Source organism: Colias croceus, chromosome 22 (genome assembly GCF_905220415.1).
Source record: "Colias croceus chromosome 22, ilColCroc2.1".
In the NCBI taxonomy this organism is placed as follows: domain Eukaryota; kingdom Metazoa; phylum Arthropoda; class Insecta; order Lepidoptera; family Pieridae; genus Colias; species Colias croceus.
The window spans coordinates 1351910-1377815 of NC_059558.1; the positions used below are offsets into that span (position 1 = coordinate 1351910).

Genomic DNA, 25906 nt, shown 5'->3' on the forward strand with positions numbered 1-25906 from the left:
ATTAATCCTGCCCTGTTGAATTAGTGATCTTCTCAAACAAGTATGAATTTCATAGTACTCAAATGCTTTATGAATGAGAATAAATTCGATAGCTCGCCCTGATAATGCGAAAGTCGCGGGTTCAAATCCCGCCTAATTATCTTTTTTTTTTAATGTTCATATATTTTGAAATATTTTCAGAACCTAGAACGCCAGCTGGAAGGCCAGCGTCCTCTCCTAGCTGATCTTGAAGCAGCTGGAGCCACTCTAGCGGAAGTGCTGGGCGAGGCCAGCTCGAGGCAGGACATACAGAGCAAGCTGGCCGCGGCCGCGAGGCAATACGACCAGCTACAGAGGAAGCTGGATAATAAGAAGGCGGAGATTGAAGCGGCCCTCAAGTAAGTATTTTTCTGTTAACCCTTTTTATGAAAAATGTTTCCGTTTCAGCTGAACACGTAATTTTTGTGGGGTCAAATATTTTTTTCTTTTTTTATGTTTTATAATGCCTATTATACTGTTTTTTTCATGTGATCTTTAATAATCTGTAGTTTTGCGTTTACTTGGCTTTATTTTGGCGTTGTCATACGATGTTATATGAGTGGCTTCAATTCAAAAAAATGTTTGTATTTCCCATGTTATATCTTTGTTTTTTATAGTTTTTCCTATTATATATTATAACGTTTCGTGCATAGGGACGGTCGCAGCATCGAGGAGGGCGTGTCCCGCACGCTGGGCTGGCTGGGCGCGGAGCTGGGCGCGCTGCCGGCACGTCTGCTCGTGTCGGCGGACCGCACGCGACTGCACGCGGCGCGCGACGCGCACGAGCCGCTCTACCGCGGCCTCACGCAGCGCGAGCACGAGCTCGTCATGCTGCTGGACAAGGGTGAGCGCACACACACACACACTACACACACGCACACACACACGCACACACACACGCACACGTATACGCCAGATGGAGCACACGCACGCACGCACACATACGCACGCAGGTACGACAGAAGTGTATACGTATGTTGCACGCAAGCACGCACACACATGTACGTGGGCACGCGTGTACGCCGTGTACGCGTATACACAATTACACGCACAGGTAGACAAAGATAGAAGGGGTCAAAATGCATATACACCCAAGCACACGACACACACACACACACACACTTAGACGTAAATAGAAGGGATCAAAATGTACACACACGCATACGGACACGACAGAAGTGTATACGTATGTATGCACGCAAATTCGCACACACACACTTATGCAAATACGCGTATACGCCAAAAGGAGTACAAAACACGCACACGTATACATCAGAGGGAGCACACGTACGTATGCACATACGTCAGGGTATACGTACGTATGCACGCAAACACGTACACACAAGCATACGTTCTCCACCCGTACGCATTCGCATACTATGCTCTGTTATAAGGAGATCATCATGCTGAACAACATCGTACAACTAGACAAAGATATGCGTGTGTGCTCACGCACACTGAAACACAGAACAATAACTACTTTTAGCTTTAAAATCACAACAATCGGTCAGTCTTTATTTCCTAAATGATTAATATTCAAATCAAACAAGAAATTACTATTGATATATTTCTCATATGCCGTTCAATTACTTAACTAACCTTAAATTAATGAATTATAATAATTATAATTATTAAGCTAACCCTTTATTAATGAATTATAAGAAGTTCATTAAGAAACTAATTTTACTTGTCTTGTCTTAATCTAGTCATTAATTAACATCTATTCTGTAGGTCGTGAAATGGAGAAAAAACCAGCTTTCGCCGGACTCCGCAAAGACCTGGACAGGATTCAGAGCCAGTGGGACAAACTGAAGAGAGAGACAGTCGATAGATACAACAGACTGCAAACGGCTACGGTAAGACTATATTAATTACAATTTTGAATCATTTAGGTTAACTTTTAGAAGAATTTATTGGAAGATTAGAAAGAAAATACGTTTAATCACATATAATTTTACAAAATGCTCACTTATTAGTAATAGAAGTTTCACTTCTGACACGTATGCTCCGATTAGTTTAGATTAACATATAATGTTGCTTATTACGGTTACTTTTGGTTAGATGTTCAATTAATTTTTACTTAAGTCGCAAAGATTGGTCGCTATATAAAAGACTGTCAGATGTTTCACATCCTAGCTATTAGCTACGACTCTTTTAAATTCGTATAGTATCTTCTTTTTAAAATCAGCAACCAATTTCGACAAAGAATAACCTATTTTCCAACAGACTTATCTAACCCAATATATTATTTGCAGGAACATTGCCGTAAATACAGCAAAGCGCAAGAATCCTTCTTACCCTGGCTCAGTGAGGTGGAAACTCGTCTTCGGGAACTACCACCGGTCGCTTTCACTCGCAAAGAGCTGGAGAGGCAGTTGAGAGACTTGCAGCATATCAGGAACGATGTTTGGAAGAGGTTGGTTTATATCAGGAGTAATATTGGTTTAAAAAATTGTACTTAGAAATTTCTTCGTCCTAAAAGTGACTGAAAGCCATAATGTTTGTCGACATTTTGGCAGTTCAAGACTCAGTTATTGATGTTCAGACTGCAATAATTGTATGAGAAAAAACAATTACAATATGTAGAATTTATTGTAGAAAAGCATAACCATAAAATATACATTTAATAGTGTCTGATATATAAAAAAATAAATCTTTAAATGGACGAAAATTGATTTATGAGATAAACTTTTATAAACAGCATATTACTGATTTGGCAGAGAAATTAAAAATATTCTTATATTAAACAAATTTTAATGCATATATTTGGATACAGGTCCGGTGAATACGAAAACAACAGGACGCTTGGAGAAACCTTTATATCAGCTTGTGATGTTGACCAAGAGATTGTCAGAAAACAACTCGATACCATGAAGGAGAAATGGGATAGGGTTAATAACGGTAAGTTGTATTCTGGAAAAAAAATATCTGCAACTACCTAACTTAAGTTAAGAAAGAGCAGAAGTTCTTAAAAACATTATGTTTTGTGTTTGTCCCAAATCTTTTAATGAAATATATTACTATTGTTTCTTGTTAGATATAGTGTTATCTATCTTAAATTCACTTGGTCGATTTATATTGCCAATTTATACATTATCTAAAGACTTATTCATTAAACTTCACACTTACTCCATCTATAAATATCTTGAATTTGTTATTTTTGGTTTTATGGCTTTCCTTACCCATATTAGATACCGCCATTTTTTCTATAAATTTATTGATGTACCCATTTTTTTTTTACAGAGGTGCTCCAACAAATCGAATACCTAGAATCAACTAGCCGAAAACTAGGAGAATTCCTCGAAAAAGTTAGAGCCGTGGAAGCCCCTCTCGCGAGATGCGAAGAGAGGTTGGAAGCTGCGCTACAATCTCCGCCCAGTGTTGCCAAGGATGCTGTGGCGAGGCTGACTGAACATGTGCACGCGTTACGAGCGCCTTTACAGGTAATTTTATTGAGAAAAGTTATTGTCCGACTCGCACTTGGCCAGTTTTTTGTTGTCTCGTTGTTCTCTTTGTTATTAGGACTCAAAAACTATATTGTTTGCTTGTCTAGTTTTTGGGGAAGGTTAGGATTTGATTAACCCCATTTTTGGGAGTAGTTATATATTATGGAAAACTGTTATTTTCTCTACAAATATTGCAGTCTGAATTATTTTTCTGGACAAATTAAATTAATTTCGAGGATTTATTTTTTATTGCAATTTATTATAAAAAATAGTAAATCGACACAGTTATTCAACACAAATAAATTGTTATGGAATGTTTTCAGTAATTTAAAAAGGCATCAATATACATTCACTCTGTTTTAAAAATGATTTTTTAACTTCTTTGTCCACACAATTCTACATAACAACTAACAAATATATTTTTTTTTTAGTTTTTTTTTAATGTACCACTTATTTTTATTTATAGAGCGTGAACATAGCAGCGGACGACATAGTGTCGCTAGCTCAAGAATTCAGCGGACCCGAAGCGGCTGCAAGAGCTCGCGCTACGTTGGACGAAACCGCATTAGGTTTGGCTGAGCGGTTGGAGAGATTGGACAGTGGAACACAGCGGGCCGCTGATGAGTTGGCTGGAGTTGCGAAGGCTGTGGCTTTCTTCCAGGTTAGTTTGAGACTTAGCATTCAAAGCAAGGAAAGAGTTATTATCTTGGGGAGGGTAAGAAAGATCGAGATAGCGATAGTAGTGTCTTGTTATGATAAATTTGTCTTAAAAATATTCAGAAAAACATGTACAAGTTCTGAACAATACATTCCGAAGTACCTGTTCCGAGCTGGTGATAAATTATTAAGCTATTGCATAGCTTCTATCGCGGGCCTTGAGCGCGGGGACCGAATCGAGAAATTCCGTAACGAAAAAACCTCACGCTCCCCACTCCGACGGGCGGAGGTGTGGCTTGAAGGCATAGCATGCAATAGCGCAACCGCCCCAGTACCCGAGTGACACACGTCTTTTTTATTATTTTTCTATATTTTTACCGATTCAAAACCGCTTCCCCACGAAGTCTAGTTGAATATTGTGTTTAGTTTGAGTTTCACTTTAGTAAATGTGGTAGAAAAGGAGAACTATGTCTTTGCTAATACGTTTTTGTTTTATGAAGTTTCATGTTGCTTAACTTTCAATCTGAGTTAAATAACAAAATGACCATTCTGTATACCTCAAAAGACATTTCTAAGCTTAGTTAAAATTGAAAAAGGTTCCGCTTTATATTTTGTGTGTATTATTTTTGGTGTTTTAATAGTTTTATTATTATCAACCAACAGGACAAAGTAAAAGGCGTGTCCGGTAACATGTCCGAATTAGAAAAAGAACTAGACGCCATGAAACCTCCGGGCCGTGATATTAAAGCTGTTCGAGCGCAAATAGACGAAGTGAACAAGTTCTTCAGTAAATTGGAGCGAGCTGAAGACTGGATCGCTGATGTGGAGCGTACTGGGGAGAATCTCATTGATGGTGGATATGGGGATACTTCGAAGGCCAGGGAGCATGTGAGTTTGGAGCATTTTGACATTTATTTGTAGTCATCTTTAAATATTTAGAAAAAATACAGCATACAAAACCATTACTATGGTTAGGTATTAAAATATAGACATTAGAGAACTTTGCTACCATTCTTTACTCGAAATGATGTTTTTGTCAATCCTGCCATGCCATCCTTAAAATGTTTGATGGCTAACTATATTTTTATCCTGGAACATGTTAAAAAAATAACGTGACTAATATAAGAATAATGATGTCCATCATTTCACGCATAAATTTTTTTTTAGATATAGAAATCATTTTACGTATTAAATCTTTGAAAAAAATAGTTAAGAAACAACTTATTAAAATTGGTATATCTTCTGCATTTTCGCTTCCATTCATTCAAATATAGTAATTATTAGGTACAAATTATAGGAATTTTCTCAGTTAATATATTTTTAAAGTATTAATACGTGAATTTTGCAATGAAACAGGTGGAAGGTCTCCGCAAACACCTAAGGAAGATGGAGGAACGGACCCGCGCGCGGGAACAGGACTTGGACGATACTCTCAGCAAGCTGGAGGCGTTCTACAAGGCTTATGATTCAGTTATGGATGATATTAATGAGGTATTTATAGTGTAACTTTGTTTATATGTATGTTTGTGTGGTTTTAATTAATTAGATTATGAGGTGCATAGCTTGAATAATGCTAAATGACTTAAGAAGTACTTCTGATGAATAATTTTGGCCATCAAATTTAATTATGAAATTATTTTCAAAGTATATAGCAACGTATCAGCTCTGGATGAAATATTGACCAGATAAAATATAAGAATAATTATTATCTGGAAATGATGTATCGAATTTAAATCTTTTAATGTGTTTATGACACTAAAAATAACGATTGTAATGAAATGACTACATTAATTTAAGATTTACGAATTAATGAACCTGTAAAATGAATTTAGACCACATTGTTGCAGTAGCAAAACTGTACGATAGAAAATGTTCTTTATCAATGAAACTATCAATTAATTGTTAATAAATAATTAATCATTTATTTATCCTTCACTAGGCTGCAGAACAAGTGCAAAGCCTTAAACCGGTGTCCTCCGACGTGGACCAAATAAGGTCCCAACAGAAGGACTTCTCGGACCTCAAGCAGCGGACCCTAGAGCCGTTGGGCCAGAATGTGTCCCACTGTAACAAGGTTTGTTTGTTTGTTACTTTGTCACTTGTTTCTTAGTTTTAAAGTGAAACTTTAGGCGCGTTGAGGGTAAAATTTCAAGGTCGCGCCATGGCAATACTGTCATGGAGTGAGGCGATTTTGGTGTCTTTGAATCATGCCAAAGTAGTTTCACTTCTGATACGTAGGCACACGCTTCTGTTTTAATAACTACTATATTTTCACAGATTGGGCAAGGCCTGGTAAGGTCTGCTCTGCAGGGAGTACCTACACAACAACTGGAGAGGGACTTGGAGAAGATGAATGATAAATGGAATGGATTGAAGGAAAAGGTATGTAATATGTTATTGCTATGGATGCTATGCTAACCTATAAAGGTTGTGTGAAAGATATCGCTCTGAAGCAATAAGACGGACAGTTTTAAGTTTGTCTGCATCTATTTGATTGCTTCTCAAGTCTCTTTTAAGTGGTGAAGCGATCTCTTCTGGATCACCCGAAATAGATTTTATATTTTGTGTCCTATATTTGTGCCTCTCATGAAAGTTTGATTCATGCAAACAACATAACTTATTCCAATGCAGTAGTAATACATTTTGCAATATGCTTCTGAATATTTTATCGCATTGTTTGCAATGTCCTTTTTATATTTAGTCTTTTACGATGTTTTCAATGATGACATTTTAAAAAACATACCCAAAAGAAAGTTTTTTAGATATTTCAATAAAAATCAATGATAATTTCTTCAATTAAATAAATAACTATATATTTTCCACAGATGAACGAGCGTGGTCGTCGTCTAGACGTAGGGTTGTTACAGTCTGGCAAGTTGGCAGAAGCCCTCGGTGGTCTGGCTCGGTGGTTGGCAGACACGGAAGAACTGGTCAGGAACCAGAAACCACCGTCTGCTGATTATAAGGTCGTGAAAGCGCAGTTGCAGGAGCAGAAGGTATGTTCTTGGCATGATTTTGAGCAAATTTTGGATAGGACAACCTATTATTTTGAGTAAATTCTAGAAAGTTATGAGCAATTTTCAAGTACTAGTAGTAGTAGTTACATAGTAATGTTTAGAATTTATGATTATTTTTCTAATTAGGTGATGTTTGGTACGTTGGAAAGAATACTTTTCTGTGTTAAATTAAGATACAGAAACATATTAATTTTTCAAAATTTAATTCAATATTTAACAGAAATGTATTTTTTGCAATTTAACTGACGATATATCCATCCTATAATTTTAAACAACGTAAAAGATAACCAAATCTTCTAAATACAAAACTACTGTCAAAATTAAAACTAAATCCTGAAATAACATATAGAAACTTACCTTCTTTCCTTTTCTACACAGTTCCTCAAGAAAATGCTGACAGACAGACAAAACTCGATGTCCTCTCTATTCGCGATGGGCAACGAAGTGGCCGCGGGCTGTGATCCAAACGAGAAGAAAGCTATCGAGAAACAACTGAAGGGATTGTTGCAAAGATTCGATGCTCTGACCGCTAGTGCTCAGCAGAGGATGCTGGATTTGGAACAGGCTATGAAGGTATGTTGGAATAAATAGGTTAGAAATTTAAAGTTCATATTTTGATGTGGTTTTGTTTATGTTGGAAAAAATATGAAATTTAAGGCATTTCGAATTTTTTTATTTTTATGACGTAAAGGCTGGATGTTCTACCTGGTCGCGATTTCTTAGACTGATTTCAAGTGTTAAACGTTAAAAAAAATGCAATAACAATCATGAAAAAAACATCATTTCCAATAAATATATGCTATATCTAGAAATCTTAAATATGCTGATCTGTAATAATCTTATTAAATTTCTAAATTTAATAATTTATTACCCAGAAAAAACTTATAATTCTCATTTATTATTCCACTGAAACTTGATCAATTTGCCAACTTATCACAAATCAAGAGTTCTTATAAAAAAACAAGAATGGAAAAACACAAACCTAAACTTTTCAATAATAATAATCAACTAATATAATTAATTATTATAGGTGGCGAAAACATTCGAAGAACAATTACAACCTCTAGTCGAATGGCTCGGAGTCACTGAGAGGAAAGTGAAGGCATTGGAATTGGTGCCCACTGATGAAGAGAAGATACAGCAGAAGATTAGAGAGCATAAGGTGAGTTTGGAAATTTATTATGTTGTTTATTTTTTTTAGAATTGTGAAATAAAGGAACTACTGGAAGGGGGAGTAAAATAAAAAGTTCTTAGTATTGGAAGATTTACTTGGTTAAGTCAGATTATTATAAACAGCTATTTTAGATCGATAGGTGTAATTATTTTGTATACGTCATAACCGACTGTAAAAATTCATAGTTAAAATTCATAGCATTCTATGTACTGGAATTATCTTGTAAACTCCGCAAATAAATTATTTCACTTCATTTCATTTGATTTCTACATGTTTAATTTAAAAATAATTATTCGAAGTATATTTGTTATATATAATTTTCATTTTACTTCTCTTCAAAGAACATCCACGACGACATACTCTCCAAGCAGCCACCTTTCAAGCAGTTAACAGAAACAGCATCCGAGCTGATGACCCTCGTGGGAGATGATGAAGCAGCAGCATTGGCTGATAGACTGCATGCGGCTACTGATAGGTAGGTTATAGAAATTTATGCCTTACTAGGTTTCCGCCCGCGGCTTCGCCCGCGCAGTCAAAGAAAAACCGGTTTCCGGGAATGCGTCATTTTCCCAAAGTATTCTTTCGTCATTTTCCATGGGATAAAAAGTAGCCTATGTCCTTTCTCGGGTATCAAGATATCACCATACAAAATTTCATGAAAATTGAATCAGTAGTTTAGGCGCGATTGAGTAACAGACAGACAGACAGAGTTACTTTCGCATTTATAATATTAAGTATGGAAGTACTAGGTTATTTAGGCAATAGATCTAGAAATTTCTGCCTTAAATACTAAGTACTAGAGTTGGAAATTGTTTGACATGAATTTGACGGGGACGTTGAATTAGTCTCTGTCATTTGTTTCTGGCAGATTTCCATAAGCACGAATATATCAAGTTGTGAATTTTCCATTAATGTAGTAGGATATGTTTAGTGATTGGCAAAATAGCTAAATAGCTAATTTTAATAGACCAATTATCGACTCGAAGGACCAACGTACTGGCAGCAATCTTTAATGCAATACTTTTTTTTAAAAAACAACACAGTCATATTCAGTTTTATAACATTTGCAATCTTTTTTATGTATGAGCAAATCTTATCATTTTTATTGTACATATTCTCTTAATTAATGGCTCCACCCAATAAGAGGTATTAGCGTCGTTTTCCATCATATTAATAGTTGTTTTTATTTTGTATTCGTTATTATTTTAACATGTTTTATGTTACATATTACCAAAATTAATTTTTTTTTTTCAGATACCAAGCGCTAGTAGACCACAGTCTAAACATAGGCGATCTCCTGGACAACTCACGTAAGGGTCTTCGCCATCTTGTCCTAACATACCAAGATCTATCCGCGTGGATGGACTCCATGGAACAGTACTTGGCCAAGAGGAAGGTGCTACCGGTGCACATGGAGAAACTTTTGAGGCAGATGGACGAATTGGCGGTGAGTTTTGATAAAAAAGTTAGGTTTTATAGCTTTAAAATGAATGAATTAAAAAAACATAGGTGAAAATCGATCATGATGTGGAATAACGGTGAAAAAATGGTTTCTTTCTTGTTTAAAATGACAGGATATAAAATATTGTTCTTTATTTCTTGTCATTTCACCAGCAATTAATTCCAGAAATCCTTTTTTGAATTAATTTCATGAGTATTTATAATTTTTTTATGAACTTGGAAATAAAATAATTTTGCATTCTTACATCGATAATACACATGATGGCCCAATATTTAAAATCTTTTTTCTACAAAACTTGAATCAAATGCTCAAAATATATAATTTACTATTCCTAAACCTAATCAACAGGAGAAAACCGAAGAAATATCAGCGAAGCAAGAAGCAGTAGACAGTACAGTGGAATCTGGTCTAGAACTAATGAAACATATCTCCGGAGACGAAGCCCTACAGCTCAAGGATAAACTGGACGCTCTACAGAGGAGATACAACGACCTTACTAGCAAAGGAGCTGACTTGCTTAAGCTGGCCTCTGATACGCTGCCGTTGGTGCAACAGTTATATAATTCACATGCTAAGTGAGTTGAATATATATTAAATTAATTTTTTCCGCAACGTACAGATAGAGAAATAACATTTAAATTTATCTTTAATGATATTGGTCCCAAAAATTTGCACAAATATCGTACCAAAGAGAATTTTAGCATACGTATAAGTAATAATGGTTACTCGAACGCAGTAGCTGAAAACAAATGACAATCCTTATTTAGTAGAATTATATACAGTTATGAGTTTACGCATGCAATAAAAAAAACAAGAAATTTTACATATTTTTGTATTAAATAGCTTAGTATGATCAGATCTAATTTTAACTCTTAAATACATAAAAAGTCGACCCATATCAATATGAGCGAAATTTATTATCACCGAAGAAGAACTGCGCATTTCTGCTTTTCTGAAACGCTTCGTAACATTTTCCTATACATAATCTTTCTCTTATATCTTATTTCCTAATTATTTTATAAGTCCATACCTTCTAAAATTAACACAAACATAAACTTTCAGACTATCAGAATGGATGTCAAGCGCGGAAACTTGCCTGCAATCAGTCGAACCGCGCGAAGAAGACATCTTACGTTTGGAGGCTGAATTACAAGAATTCAGACCTCTATTGGACAATATCAACTTGGTCGGACCTCAGTTGTGTCAAGTATGTGTTTTATTTATTATGTTTATTATGTATGTACTTACAGTCAAGCATAAATTGAATTTAAAGGGTAAATTAATATCGGTCGATTTGACTGAGCCTAGGGGATGTTTCAAATTTTGATATGTGTGTACGTACGCATGCAATGTGTAGTACGCACTTATATAATTACGATAATTTAAAATGTATATCATTTTCTTGAGTTGCGTGCTGTTCACTTTAATTCTTGTTACAATTCTTGTTAAAATAAAAGATGTACTTAGATGTTGCGAAATATTTTTGTTAGTTCTGTGAATGAATGTATGTAATAATGTTGTATTATTGTTTGTCAATATTATCGTATCTTTATTTTGTATGTCGACGGCGCTGGCGCGCGGTAAATCTCTAAAGAGATTATGTTTGCGCCAGTTTAATTTAATTTATATTTAATGAATTGTATTATTGTATTGTATAAATAAATAAATAAAATAAATAAATTACAATGGTCCTGTTTAGAACAAAAGTGTTTACATTTATTTGGTAAATCTGCAGAGGTGAAAAAATAATTTTATTTTCTATCAACTCTACGGCATTATAAATTTTCTTTTCACTATTACGTTACCATAATATATTTATATATTTTCCCCGTTTTTGCCAGATATCCCCCGGGGAAGGAGCTACCCACGTGGAGGGTATGGTGACGCGGGATAACCGTCGTTTCGATGTGATCGCAGAACAAGTGCAGCGCAAGGCTGAAAGATTGTTACTGAGCAAGAAGGTAATTATGGGTGGATTTTATACATAATTTTAAAATAAATGTGTGAATCCTCCTGAATTACTCCTGAATGTTTTAAACATTAATTTTAATTTCATTTGAAAAATATGTTAGTGAACCTATCTGTTCTCTACACTCTTTCAATAATAATATATCAAAATTGTTCTATTTACCAAATCTATTTCCCCACGGCATTAAGGAGATGATGATGGTATGATGTAGGCGTATTTGCAAGAACTTTTTCATGTATTTGCAATTAGACTCGTGCAAACGGTGCGTTGAAATACCTCGCCTTAATTGTAATGTATTAAAATTCTTCTATTCACTAAATATATTCCCCCACAGCGCTCGCTAGAAGTAGTGAATAATATATCAAATTTCTTCTATTCACTAAATATATTCCCCTACAGCGCTTCCTAAAAGTAGTGATTATTTATATTTTTTTTGAAGTGAAAAAAATTTAGTTTTCCCGGTAGGGATAAGATACTATATTTACGTCCATTTACGTCGAATCACTCGCGTGATGACGCGTGATTCGACGTAAATATAGTAAATTATTTTTTGAAAAATAATATGGTCATAAAGAAATTTCACTTCTTACGTGTGTACACTAGTACACGCACACATTTTTATTTAATAGCGAGTGATTCAAGAGGAAGCTTTTAGTATATAATTTATTAGGTTTTAGACAAAGCGGACGAAGCCGCGGGCGGTAAGCTAGTCATATATAAAATTTTGCTAATTACCAAATCTTTTTTCCCCGCAGCGCTCCCTAGAAGTAGTGATTAATATCTTAATATATATAAATCTCGTGTCACAATGTTTGTCCTCAATGGACTCCTAAACCACTAAACAGATTATAATAAAATTCGCACACCATGTGCAGTTCGATCCAACTTGAGAGATAGGATAGTTTAAACATGTAGGTACCACGGGCGAAGCCGGGGCGGACCACTAGTATACATATATATTTTTTCTTCTTTTAAACAAATCTATTCCCCCGCAGCGGTCGCTAGAAGTAGTGAAAAATATATCAAATTTCTTCTATTCACTAAATATATTCCCCCACAGCGCTACCTAGAAGTAGTGATTAATATTTTCTTCCACAGCGGTCGCTAGAAGTAGTGGGCGACATGGAGGAGCTAGTGGAGTGGCTGCGCGCAGCAGACGCACAGCTGCGTGCCAGCGCCCCGCCCGGCGCACGCGCCGACGTGCTGCGGGCACAGCTGGCCGACCTGCGCCCGCTGTGCGATGACGTGGCTGCGCAGCGGGTGAGGACCAGGGATCTGCTCGCGCAGGCTAAGAAGGTCAGTGAATGAACCAAGAAGCTTATATCTAATACACTGGAGATTGCACTATGAACATTAACTTGTCACAAGAACAATATGACCTTGAATGACGCCATATTTTCTTGTGACAAGTTAATGTTCATAGTGCAATCTCCAGTGTATTAGACATCAGCTTCTTGGAATGAACGAATGAATGGTTATTTATTTTATTTATTCTTTATTGTACATAATATACCAAACATAAATAAGCTATACTATAATTAAATACAATGAAAACACACGGCACATACGTACTAAAAGGCGGCCTTATTGCTCAAAAGCAATCTCTTCCAGGCAACCCTGATTGGTAAGGTTATGCTCTAGCTACCTGCCCAGCGAACTGAGATCTATGTATGTCAATTTGCTTTGATTTATTTATTTTGATATACTTATGTATCCAAACAGCTGCAAAGAAACGTGAAGAGATTGCTCTCTTAGAAAAAAAGCCCTCTTTTTATTCATTACTAGCTGTGCCACGCGATTTCACCCGCGTGATTCCGCTTCTGTTGGTCTTAGCGTGATAATATATAGCCTAAATTACTCGTGGACAATGTAGCTTTCGAATGGTGAAAGAATTTTTAAAATCGGTCTAATAGTTTATGAGCCTATTCATTACAATCAATCAAACAAACAAAGTTTTCCTCTTTATAATATTAGTTTCCTTTTATTCTGAAAACTGTCAATCTTAATTATTTTACATGATTTTATGTATCAACTAGCTGTTACCGGCTTTCTGTTATATTTTGTCACAATTAAAATACTTCCACTATTTCATATCACCCACAGTTGTCTTTTGGTGAAAAAAAAAATTTTCACGATAATTATCATCTTTCAGGTGCTCCGCGAATGCCAGTCGACAGAGGAAGCGGGAGTGATAAGGGAGAGGAGTGAAGAACTGAAGGAGATGATGGAGGAAGTCGGGCAGCTGAGCGCCGCGCGGTTGGCAGCCCTGGAGCAGGCGCTGCCACTCGCAGAGCACTTCGCTGATACACACCATGGGTGAGTGGGAACATTTTGAGGGTAGTTGCAAAAAAAATAATTTTTAAGAAAGAAAGAATTTAATTGACACTTACAATGGCAGTATACGTGATAAAAATATTGTATATTAACACCTTTAAATTACCAAATACGCAAGCAAATAAACAGATTTGGTTTGATTTATTGTCCTCAACATGAAGAAGTTTTTAAATGACAGTTATATTTTTTTTTTTTCTTTTTCGTTTATTTTACATATATTTCTTTTCAGATTATCCTCATGGTTGGACGACATGGAGAAACAAGTACAAATGCTGGCGATGCCGGCGCTTAGACCCGAACAAATCGTTCAGCAACAAGATAAGAACGAGGTACATATTGTTCTTTTTTTTATCGTACTAAAATTGTTCTATTTAATTTTTCTTTTCAAATAAAAAAAGGTTTTAGCGCTGAATGATGGTTTTATTCAATTCCAATTTTATGGAGTGTTCGGGCATTATTATAATGCCCAAGTAAAAGTTGTACGCCATTTGCCAGCGTATCTCTTATTTGATGTTATGTTTTTTGATTATTAATTTGATGTTCAATGGTTATTGAACATCACACTTCCCTAATTGATCTTTTCAGCCATTTTTACAATGTTTATTTAATATTTTACATTGTTTCACAGATGCTACAGCAATCGATCGGCGGGCACAAGCCTCTAGTCGACAAGCTGGTCAAGACAGGTGAAGCGCTGTGCAATCTAATCAGCGAAAGCGATGCAGCCGCTGTAAGGGATACCGTGGACGCTGACTGTGAGCGATACAACGCTTTACGGGCTGAATTGAGGCAGAGACAGCAGGAATTGGAACAGGTATAAACAATTTATTTATTTACTAGCTTCCCTCCCGCGGCTTCGCCCGCGCAGTCAAAGAAAAACCCGCATAGTACCCGTTCCCGTGGGTTTTCCGGGATGAAACCTGTACTATTTCCCGGGGTAAAAAGTAGCCTGTGTCCATTCTCGGGTATCAAAATATCTCTATACCAAATTTCATGCAAATTGGTTCAGTAGTTTAGGCGTGATTGAGTAACAGACAGACAGACAAAGTTACTTTCGCATTTATAATATTAAGTGTGGATTTATCAGCATGGCGGTGTGGTTAAGATTTGGAACTTCTCTGCTAAGTTAAATATTAAGTTTGGTTATAAGTGGGGGGAGATGTTTGACGTTTTAGACAAGTTTAGGTCGATGGGCTTTAAACTGTCTGACCGTCAACTGTGCTGTATGTTATTCAATAATCATTCTCAAAAATTCATTATTGTAAACATCTCAAATATTTGTTATATGAATACCTTGTTATGTTATCTCCTAATGGAACTGTATTTAATAATTTTAGATTGTCAAAATAAAACGTACTCTATTTCTAGTTCTACTTAAAGTTACTGAATTTTTAAATAAATCACAAAAATTAATAAAAGCCTACCCGCTCAAATGTTGTGAAAAGATTACTGGATCACATTTTCAATGCCTTGATTTATATTTATTTCATTTCCAAATTCATAACCGTTCTATATAACAATATTAATAAATTAATAATACCTTTTTCTTTATTTTCAGGCGCTACAAGAATCGTCAGTATTCGCGGAACGTCTAGAAGGAATGGTCCGTGCTCTATCAGGTGCGGCCGATCAGCTACAGCACGCAGAACCTGTGTCTGCACACCCGCATAAAATACAGTATGTTTTTGTTTAAATATATGTGATTTTTAGTACATTTGTATTGAGGAAAGTGAGAAAATATAGCTCATTTTATAAAAAATTTATTGGTTTATCCTGTTTATAGGTTTGAAGGTATATTTTGAATAAGCTAGAATCCGGCTCGAAGGACCAAAACCTTGTTGGTCCTTCAAGCCGGATTTTTTCGGTGATACATTTCTTCATACAAGATTTTATTTTGTTTGGAGAACTTTTTTACACTCATCTTCAATTCAAACAAATAAGAATATCAAACTACTTAGTTTATATTCTCTTTTTAATGTTAAGTAATTATCACCTATACAAACTATTTTACGGGTTTTCTACTTTAAAGAGGTTCTTCGATTTAGGTAATTTTTTAAACTACTTTACTTTTTTCTCCATGTACTAAAATATATATACCTCATTCAACAGAGACCAAATAGAAGAGAACAACGCGTTAATAGAAGATCTAGAGAAGAGAGAAGAAGCGTACCGTGCGGTGCAGCGCGCGGCCGCCGACGTGATGGGCAAAGCTAGAGCCGCTGACCCGGCCGTAAGGGATATTAGAGCGAAACTGGATAAGCTTAATAAGTAAGTTTTATTTGGGAAAAATGGGGGTAGTTTTGTGGTTACAAAAAAATTTTTTGGCTAATTTTAACTTTGATTTAAAATTGACTGTTTTACTCTTCAATAAATAAGTTATGGTATTTTTTTTTTCAGTGACCTTTTTTTGCTATCCGTACAGCTTTCTGATTTTCATTTATAGTGGCTATAATAATATTTATGTATTGTTTCCAAATAAATGATTTTTTATTTTTTATTTATTTATTTACATGCGATGGGAACTGAATGTGACCTTTTTTCAATGTTTCTATAAAAGGTGTAAGATCTTTTCTACTTCATCTGACATTTAAAAAAATGTTTCTATAAAAAACTGTAGGTTCTTTTTAGCTTAATTTGATCTTAAAAATTTAAACGCGTTTTATTTAATACTATTATCCCGACGTTTCGCACCCTTTACAACGAGCTTAACCGATTGAGCCCCAAGCGGCCCGATCGGTCCCGGAACCACAGACACAATAGATTTTTTATTGTGTCTGTGGTTCCGGGGCATGAGTTATTAATACTATTATCCCGACATTTCGCACACTTTGCAGCGAGTTTTTAATCTGCCAAGATACGTATCCAAGCTATGAGAACTGATTTTGATCTTTTAAATACGTATTTCCGTTTCCAGGTTATGGGACGAAGTGCAACGCTCGAGCACGAACCGGGGCCAGTCCCTGGACAGCGCGCTCGAGCTGGCCAAGCGCTTCTGGGAGCAGCTGGAAGCCGTGATGCAGCAGCTGGGCGAGCTGGAGGACACGCTGGCTGCTGTACCACCGCCGGCTGCGCAGCCGCACCGCATACAGCACCAGCAGCTGCAGCTGCAGGAGATACGCCACGAGATCGACCACACCAAGCCGCAGGTAAAGATGGGCTGGTGGAAGGGGAAAGCTAAAATCTGGTGACAACGTCTTATAATTCGGTAGAGACGGCTGCACGCACGAAAAAACATGACTCATGCGGCGTTACCTCGCTCTGAGGCGTTCCGTAAGGCCTTGAAGTGCAAGCGAAAGCGCAGAACGAGCGACAAAGAAGCAATCGGACGTTGTCACGTTCAACTATTGTCAGTAAACCGACTTTACAGACAATCAATTTTTTACAGCAGAAATTGACCACACTGAGCCGTAAATACAACCGGGGCGGCTTAAATGGGAGACCAATGCAAATCTCGCGAAAAAATACAAAAATTGACTTTGTTTGTAGCGCAGGATGTCCCCCAAATTCCCAACACGATCCAAAAACCCAAAAAAAAATATAAAAAAAATTGACTTCTGTTTTTTAGGTCTGCAATATAATATAGGTATTTACAATGTAAGGAGCAAAAAAACAATATACGGGTCATTTTGGTCCATACAACAAATGAATTGTTGTATTAAAAAGGTGTCTAGATGGCAGAACTTTACTAAGACCCAATCAAATTTTAGTAATACTTATTCAAACTTACTCCACAAAAAATTACAATAATAACAATCATAATTTTTCTACAATTTTTTTTCTATAACACCAATATTATAATCCAGGTGGAAAAAGTGCGCAAGACAGGATCCACCCTCATGTCAATATGCGGGGAACCAGACAAGCCAGAAGTCAAGAAACACATCGAAGATCTGGATACCGCTTGGGATAATATCACAGCGTTATATGCTAGAAGAGAAGAGAACCTTATAGATGCTATGGAAAAGGCTATGGAGTTCCATGACACATTGCACGTAAGTTTTGGTTAGGGCAGGATTTATAGGGTAAATAATTTGGGGAAGTTTTTAGAGTAGAAGTTAAGAGAGATGTAGTTTTATGGTTAGTTTAACTGTAGAAGTGTAGAAGATTTGGATCTTTAATGATTCTGCAGTATATAGTCATAATTATTGTAATAAACGACAATAATGTGCTTAATGATTGTCCTAGTTTTGTTTAAAACTTTGGTAATCATACCACCATCGCTAATAACAAAATCATTGATATAATACATATGTTTAATAAATTATAAAGTTCAATCCCTACTAATATTATAAATGCGAAAGTAACTCTGTCTGTCTGTTACGCTTTCCCGCTTAAACCTCTCAACCGATTTTGATGAAATTTGGCACAGACAATCTTTAAACCCTGAGGAAGAACATAGGCTACCTTTTATTGCGAAATATATACCACGGGCGAAGCCGGGGCGTACCGCTAGTACATTATAATTTATGAAGGCTACATTAATTTATCCTTAACCAATATTAAAATCTACAAATAAACATTATATTATATGCTTTAGAATCTACAAGAGTTCCTCGACTCAGCTGAAGAGAAATTCTCTAAAATGGGACCGCTAGGATCCGACATAGATGCAGTTAAGCGACAAATCGCGCAACTTGCATCCTTCAAGACGGAAGTCGATCCACACATGGTGAAAGTAGAAGCTTTGAATAGGTAAGATACTTCAAAAGTATAGATTTTCGAATAAATTCTATATGGAATTTCCTTATAGTAAAGCTTTCCTAATAGTAAAGTTATCACTTTGTCCGAAATTAAATGACTACGCGTATAGTATTTATAAATTACGAAATTCAATCTTATTGCCAAGTATTATGGTACAAATTCCAAGTACTGACAGATAATCACTTATGTTAATTGAAAATGTTCTTATTTTTTTAAATTTGTGCTGTCTAAAAGAGTATTTAATAAAACGTTCATAACAGTTTGATACTGCTGTTATATCTATGCAAATAGTTTAGTAAACAGTGTCTTCAAGTTAGTAACGGTTTTAAAACACGATTTGTCATTCATTAGCTATTAATCGCGTTTTAAACCTGTTTATGATCCTACTTTTCCGTCTATCCTTAAGGTTACGGGTTAACCCAAACTAATAGCACCTACAAATCCCAAAACAACAGTTTATTAAATGTTTTAATAAGCGACTAATATAAAGTTTTTTTCCCGTTCCACGAATCTGGCAATCACCAACAGGAGTTTGATGAGGCAAGATAAATATCAAAATTATATTAAAATTGTGTGTTTCGCTTGTGTATCGTATGAGCCAGTTTGTAGTTTTGTTACCTTGCGTTTATACGTTTGTGTTCCCTGTTTTTGTTTAGGTGGTGATTCTGAAAAAAAACTTACTTAGTTTAGTCAGCTGACAGAATATTTCTTTGTTTATTATGTATGTGGATATTTCTGTGATCACTGGTCTTTATCACTGAGATTTTTTCAGTCGTCAAATGCACTTTACTTTGTACAAGTTGTGATATTTTAAATTAAGTATTTAATGAAATTCTGATTCTTCTTTTAAATGAAATACAATAGGCAACAAAAAAGAAACACTATTTATATTGGAATTATATCAGAATCACCGCTGTTACCTAAGTGCATGTAATTAACTAAACTTATTTATGTTCGTGTTATCGTACCTTTTTATGTACCTACTTTTGTAGTTTTCAAAAGTAAAATAAAATATGTAATGTTAATGAATGTTCTTATATTTTAATTCTGCTTCGAAAAGTGTGGAACTATAACCGTTTGTTCAGCTATTATATAAACTAGCTTGTCTTGTGTAGTGTCCTGTATAAACATATTGATAAGTTTTTATGCTATAACAACATGTAACACTTTCTGTATCAGTTTTGATTTATTTATTTAAAATAGAAAAGGTAAAATATGACTCTTAACACTGACTAAAAGTAGAACAATGCTGTAGAATTAAAATTCCTTTAAAACGACACTTAACACAATATGCCAGAACTTAACACAACATACTTAAACACCTTTTGTTTTCAGTTATATCTAACCTCTATTATCAAAAAACTCTTAAAAATTACTAATTCAATACAATACATTCAACTAATCACCACAACTAACACGAAATCTCTTTTAAATCAACAAAATCTAATCAACAACAAACCAACAGGCAAGCAGCGGAACTTACAGAGAGGACATCGTCAGAACAAGCGGCGGCGATCAAACAACCGCTAACAGAAGTGAACGCAAGATGGTCAGCGTTACTCCGAGGAATGGTGGAAAGGCAGCAACAGCTTGAAAGAGCTTTGTTACGGCTTGGACAGCTTCAGCATGCGCTGAGAGACACGCTAGCGTGGATACAGCACACTAGCGATACGCTGGACACTTTGACACCGGTGAGCGTGACACTATACACTTAGTGTTGTGAAAAACTTGACTGAATGGTCAGGAATAACATATAACTTACTTTAAAGAGGTTTTTATTATTGAATGTAGTGTCATATGATGATGATCCTTATTTGATTAATTTGTACTTGCTATTTATTGTTCAAATGATTTAATTTGTAAATAAAAATTGACTCGAAGGACCATTTGAAATTTCTAATTAGCATAATTGATAAATTGTAATACCAAAACACCAAGAATCTAATATAGCCTAAGTAATATTCTACAATTCATAAGTGAAATGACACTAACAAATTGTAAAGTGACAGTAAAGTTTATTTTCCCTTATCATCTAACACTTTGTGAAATGGCATTAAAGTTTATTTTCCCTCACCAGGTTGCTGGAGACCCTCAAATCCTCGAAGTCGAACTGGCCAAATTAAAGGTAGTTGTGAACGACATCGCAGCGCACCAGGCTAGTGTGGACACTTTGAATGAAGCTGGCGCACATATTGTACATCATGGTAAGTTTTATATATAATAATACAAATAACTAAATTAAAATTAACACGAAAATAACAATGAAATTAAAAAAAAATGTTTTCTTGGTAAAATTTTGCTATATCAGCAATGACTAATCCTTGATCCTCGATCAGTTTTATCGATTTTATATTATTGTTTTTAAATTAAAAGTATATTTAAACTGTGTTGTATGCCTTTTTGGTTAATGTCAAATGTCATTATTTTTTTACACAGGCACAGACGAAGCCGGTGAAACAGCGGAAAAACTGGCAACACTTAACAGAAAATGGCGCGAATTACAACAGAAGGCGAGAGACCGACAATCGGAACTCGAAGACGCACTTAGGGAAGCGCAGAGGTTAATATTTTGATTTATTAACACCCTAAAATATTTTTAATTGCATTTAATGATTCCATATTTATGTATAGTATGTGTTTGCAGATTATTATACGCCGTTTGAAACTGTACAAATAAACTTGTTGTATTTTCTATTGTCTAAAAAAACTACGTTTAAAAGTAATTCATTTGTCACAGAAAATACCTCTGTAATTTAAACTTTAGGCGCGTTGACAGTATCATTGCACGCGTCGCGTCATGTCAAGACCGTCATGTCATGGAGTAAGGTGACGATTTTTGTATCATTGAATCTTGTCAAAGAAGTTTCACTTCTGACACGTATGCTCGGCACACACGGTCTTTTTTTCTAATGAATATATTTCTTTTTTTAACAGCTTCAACGCAGAAATCGGCGATCTTCTATCATGGCTATCAGAAGTGGACAGCGTGGTGGTCGCGTCCAAACCGGTCGGCGGTCTGCCGGAGACTGCCACTGAACAACTTGAACGGTTTATGGTATGTTGTTTTTCATTTTTGTGAGGGTAGATTCAGAAAAAATATTGTTGAGAGGAAAAATACTTAAGTATGATTTATGTCAGTGGTTTTGTTCGTTTTAAAACACTCGGTTAATTGAAAGAGAAAGTAAAGAAATACTTACTCATAAACTTTTATTCATAAAACTAGCTGTTGCCCGCGACTTCGTCCGCGATTAGGTCGTTTTTCGTCATTCGTTGTTTAAAAAAAATACGTGACACTTTATTTTAAAATTTTCTTAATTATTGTCTCTTATAAAATTTAACTACATTAAAATTGAACACTCTGATAAGAAAATCTTAAAATCTGAAGAAAACATGAATGTGGTTTAAATTCTACATTACTTAGTATCAAATAATAATCTAAATTAAATGTAGATTAACAGTTTGAGCACACCATTATAGAATATGTACCTAAGTATTAAATTACGTTAGTTTACATAGTAACTTTACTAAAAACACGATGACTATCTTTCGCGCTCGATACCACAAACTAAGCATGTTTGTGGTACGTGGCCCGCGTCACTTGACCCCCATCTGGATCCATGATGATGATTCCATCCTGAAGATGATTCAGAAGATGATTCTGAAGATGATTCTGAAGATGATTCAGAAGATGATTCTGAAGATGATTCTGAAGATGATTCTGAAGATGATCCAGGATGATTCCATCCTGAAGATGATTTCTTTTGCCTGGAAGAAATCACCGTCGCCTAACAAATATAATGTGTTTTCTTATAAAACCGTAACATAATTTATTTTATCTACTTAAATAATGAAAATGATATATTTATAAAATATAAAACATATTATTTAAAATGATTAAAAATAAATAAATGAAGCAACTACGATTCAAAGAAAACATCTTTTTCAGTGTGAAAATGCTCTAAGCAATCCTGGATGATGAACTGTATATCATGTACCTACTCTGATCCCAGTACGGTCGGTACGTCGATAGCCATAACGATTAATATTATAATCAGATAACCGCAAAGTCAAAATAAAAACATTACTTGTAAAGTTGTGAGTGCAAAATTTACGTTTCATTTGGCAATAACATTTTTTTCGGTACTAAAACGTAGTAGTTTGATATGTGGTTGGCTGCCCCTCCTCTCCTTCCTGAAAAATATCCTCCAAAATTTCCTGAGATACTTCCAATGATTGAACCATTGGACGTTGGACATTAACTTCAGTCAAAAATTGACGAAGCGGATGATTACTAATTTCCACTTAATCCTCGCTGCTACTGTCTTTATCATCAAATCATCAATTTTCAAGTGGTGTAGTAAAAATATCAGCAGAAATCGTCTTCCAAAGGCGATATAATTTTATTAGCATTGAATAAAAAATCAAAAGTTAACTGTAAATCTATAAAAAAAGCTAAGTACTTACAAATAAAATTTTATCAAAAACTTCTGTTCCCAATGCACCTCAAAATAATAAAAGAATCATTCATTTCATTTCATTTCAATAAATACCTGTAAGTAACAACTTACCTTTTGTGGGAACGCATGATGGTGAAAATTCACAAAACACGAAGATTGCATTTGATATTTTTGGTTTTATGGCATTCAATTGCTTTATAAATATCACTACATAGTATAAAAAAGTCGCTTTCTGTGTCCCTATGTCCCTATGTCCCTTTGTATGCTTAAATCTTTAAAACTTCGCAACAGATTTTGATGCGGTTTTTTTAATAGATAGACTGATTCAAGAGGAAGGTTTTAGTACATAATTTATTAGGTTTTAGACAAAGCGGACGAAGCCGCGGGCGGTAAGCTAGTAAATTTATAAAACACGAAGATTTTAAAAATTGTAACTAATGAACACAACAATATATTATTATACTCTTTGGAACACAATCATTAGATTAACTGTAGATAATGGTGTCTATTTTTACTTAAAATAATAAACATCTAAGTACCCTCACTTTAAAAAAAATGTAGTTTATTATTTACACGAAATATATCTTATAGGGAACTGAAGATATGGGTTAAAGAGTTAAATAAATAAATAACATAATTATATTTAAATTATTAATTTTTAACATTGTGTTCAGTAGTGTTAACATGTAAATTGATTTGATTTTTACGAAATCTCATAGATGGCGCTGTTACAAAATTAACATTATACAACTTACATTCTTTATGCTATGTTTCTCTTCCCAAGTTACTTAAATGGCATAATTTTTATAGTGTCAATCTAGATATTGTCAAACAACATTTATATATGCGTCATTTGATTATTAATTTCCAATAGTTAACGTGTAAATTGATTTGATTTTTATAACATTTAATAGATGGCGCTGTTTCTAATTTGTCTTTATACTACTAAATTCATTAAACTGTTTCTCTGCCCAAATTACGTAAATGACATAGTTTTTATTTTGTAAAGCTAGATAATAGCATGGCTTACTCGAAACCAACATTTAAACATGAGTCTTTAGATTGTACGCTGTCGTAATACACGGAATACGTAAGAAAAATAAAGGTTCACAGCTCCTCCCCCGTAGATGATAGCTTGATAATATGTAGCCTATAGCCTCACCCGACCTGTTAGTAATATTCATGCAAAATTTGAAGTCAATCTATGCAGTACTTTTCGAGATTAGCTCGGACAAACATACAGACAAACAGACAAACAGACAAACAGACAAACAGACAAACAGACAAAAATTCTAAAAACTATGTTTTTGGCTTCTATATCGATTATAGATCACGGCCCAGGTATTCTTTTAAAAAAATATTCAATGTACAGTTTTGACTTTCCTACGATTTTATTATATGTATAGATATTGATTAAATCCATCGCTTTTAACAAGGATGAAAAACAGGAATAATTTTAAATATCAACATTAAAGAGCTAACTTTTCAAGAAAAATTAAGTTTCACTTTCGGTAGGCGAATTCGAACCCGTGTCTTACTCTCTACATTTTTTTAAATTTCTCATTTATAAAGCATTTGAATGCTATTAAACTAAATACCAAATTTATTTTATTTAACAGGAGGTATACAACGAAATAGAAGCGAACAGGCCAAAGGTGGAAGCTGTCCTGCAGCAGGGTCAGGAGTACATCAAGAGGCAGGAGAAACCGAACCCCACCTCGCAGTTACATCTCAACTTGAAGAACTTGAAGAGCAGATGGGATAACGTCACGTCTAGGTATGTTATTGTTTATTTAGACAAAAAATATACCGGCCGAATTGATAACCTCCTCCTTTTTTTGAAGTCGGTTAAAAAAGAGTCTTAAAAAATTTTTTTTTAATTATAAAAACTTAAAAAATATAACACTTTAAGTGTAATTTTCTATCAGTGTTAAATAGTTAACGGTCATTTTATACTATAAACTGTGTTTTTTTACTACCAATTCTTTATAAATTTAGTAATTAATGTTAAATTATTAAAATAATTTATATATAGCAAAGATTCAACTCTTTAGATCACAACATTGTCAATATGTCACTGAATTGTCTTACTTATGGATTGGACATATTTTCCCCCCATTTTCAATTCAATAAAGTTTCAATACCCATTTTATTTCTGCATCATTTATCAACAGAGCATTAGACAAGAAGATATTTTCAGATCCATAAAAAAAATCTATTTCCAATATCTAACCTATGTTTATATCTTCAACAGAGCATCAGACAAGAAGATAAAACTAGAGATAGCGCTAAAAGAAGCGACAGAATTCCACGAAGCACTGCAAGCGTTTGTCGATTGGCTGACTTCCGCTGAGAAAACGTTGACTTCCGCCAAACCGGTGTCTAGGGTCATGGAGACTTTGTTGAGTAAGTAATCTATACAATTAAAATAATTTGTCAATTGTGTTGGTAAGCGCAAAACCTCAGAACGGCTGAATCGATATCGTTAATTCTTTTTTATAGTATTCCTTGAAGTACGAGGATACCAAGGGCGAAGCCGGGGCTGACCGATAGCTTTTAATAAAAAGAAAATTGTAGGAAAATGATAGACTCATTCTTGACAATTTAAAAGATATACTGGTTTAAGAAGTCTATGGTAAAATATGCTATGGGTGCTAAAGTTGATTTTGTG

The 25906-nt window shown here is 34.9% G+C and overlaps 1 protein-coding gene across 25 annotated transcripts in view; it reads left to right on the forward strand.

Moving 5' to 3' along the window:
* Nucleotides 1-25906, forward strand: part of LOC123701748 (microtubule-actin cross-linking factor 1) — a 266616-nt gene that overhangs the window by 213834 nt on the left and 26876 nt on the right. For 21 of the 25 annotated variants that reach the window (XM_045649283.1, XM_045649282.1, XM_045649286.1 and 18 more), the window contains 35 exons: nt 181-377; nt 672-862; nt 1750-1874; nt 2274-2434; nt 2795-2919; nt 3262-3461; nt 3931-4125; nt 4785-5009; nt 5478-5612; nt 6061-6195; nt 6399-6503; nt 6947-7117; nt 7517-7711; nt 8169-8300; nt 8654-8787; nt 9567-9759; nt 10123-10349; nt 10837-10981; nt 11616-11735; nt 12842-13039; nt 13896-14059; nt 14307-14406; nt 14706-14891; nt 15636-15754; nt 16187-16345; nt 16992-17223; nt 17881-18069; nt 18615-18769; nt 19307-19318; nt 20244-20469; nt 20856-20982; nt 21215-21338; nt 21713-21833; nt 24855-25012; nt 25490-25641. In XM_045649283.1, the coding sequence (XP_045505239.1) occupies nt 181-377; nt 672-862; nt 1750-1874; nt 2274-2434; nt 2795-2919; nt 3262-3461; nt 3931-4125; nt 4785-5009; nt 5478-5612; nt 6061-6195; nt 6399-6503; nt 6947-7117; nt 7517-7711; nt 8169-8300; nt 8654-8787; nt 9567-9759; nt 10123-10349; nt 10837-10981; nt 11616-11735; nt 12842-13039; nt 13896-14059; nt 14307-14406; nt 14706-14891; nt 15636-15754; nt 16187-16345; nt 16992-17223; nt 17881-18069; nt 18615-18769; nt 19307-19318; nt 20244-20469; nt 20856-20982; nt 21215-21338; nt 21713-21833; nt 24855-25012; nt 25490-25641 (5533 nt within the window). The remainder of the gene's footprint in view (nt 1-180; nt 378-671; nt 863-1749; nt 1875-2273; nt 2435-2794; nt 2920-3261; nt 3462-3930; nt 4126-4784; nt 5010-5477; nt 5613-6060; nt 6196-6398; nt 6504-6946; nt 7118-7516; nt 7712-8168; nt 8301-8653; nt 8788-9566; nt 9760-10122; nt 10350-10836; nt 10982-11615; nt 11736-12841; nt 13040-13895; nt 14060-14306; nt 14407-14705; nt 14892-15635; nt 15755-16186; nt 16346-16991; nt 17224-17880; nt 18070-18614; nt 18770-19306; nt 19319-20243; nt 20470-20855; nt 20983-21214; nt 21339-21712; nt 21834-24854; nt 25013-25489; nt 25642-25906) is intronic. The other 4 variants (XM_045649291.1, XM_045649288.1, XM_045649289.1 and 1 more) reach the window with 1 other exon arrangement.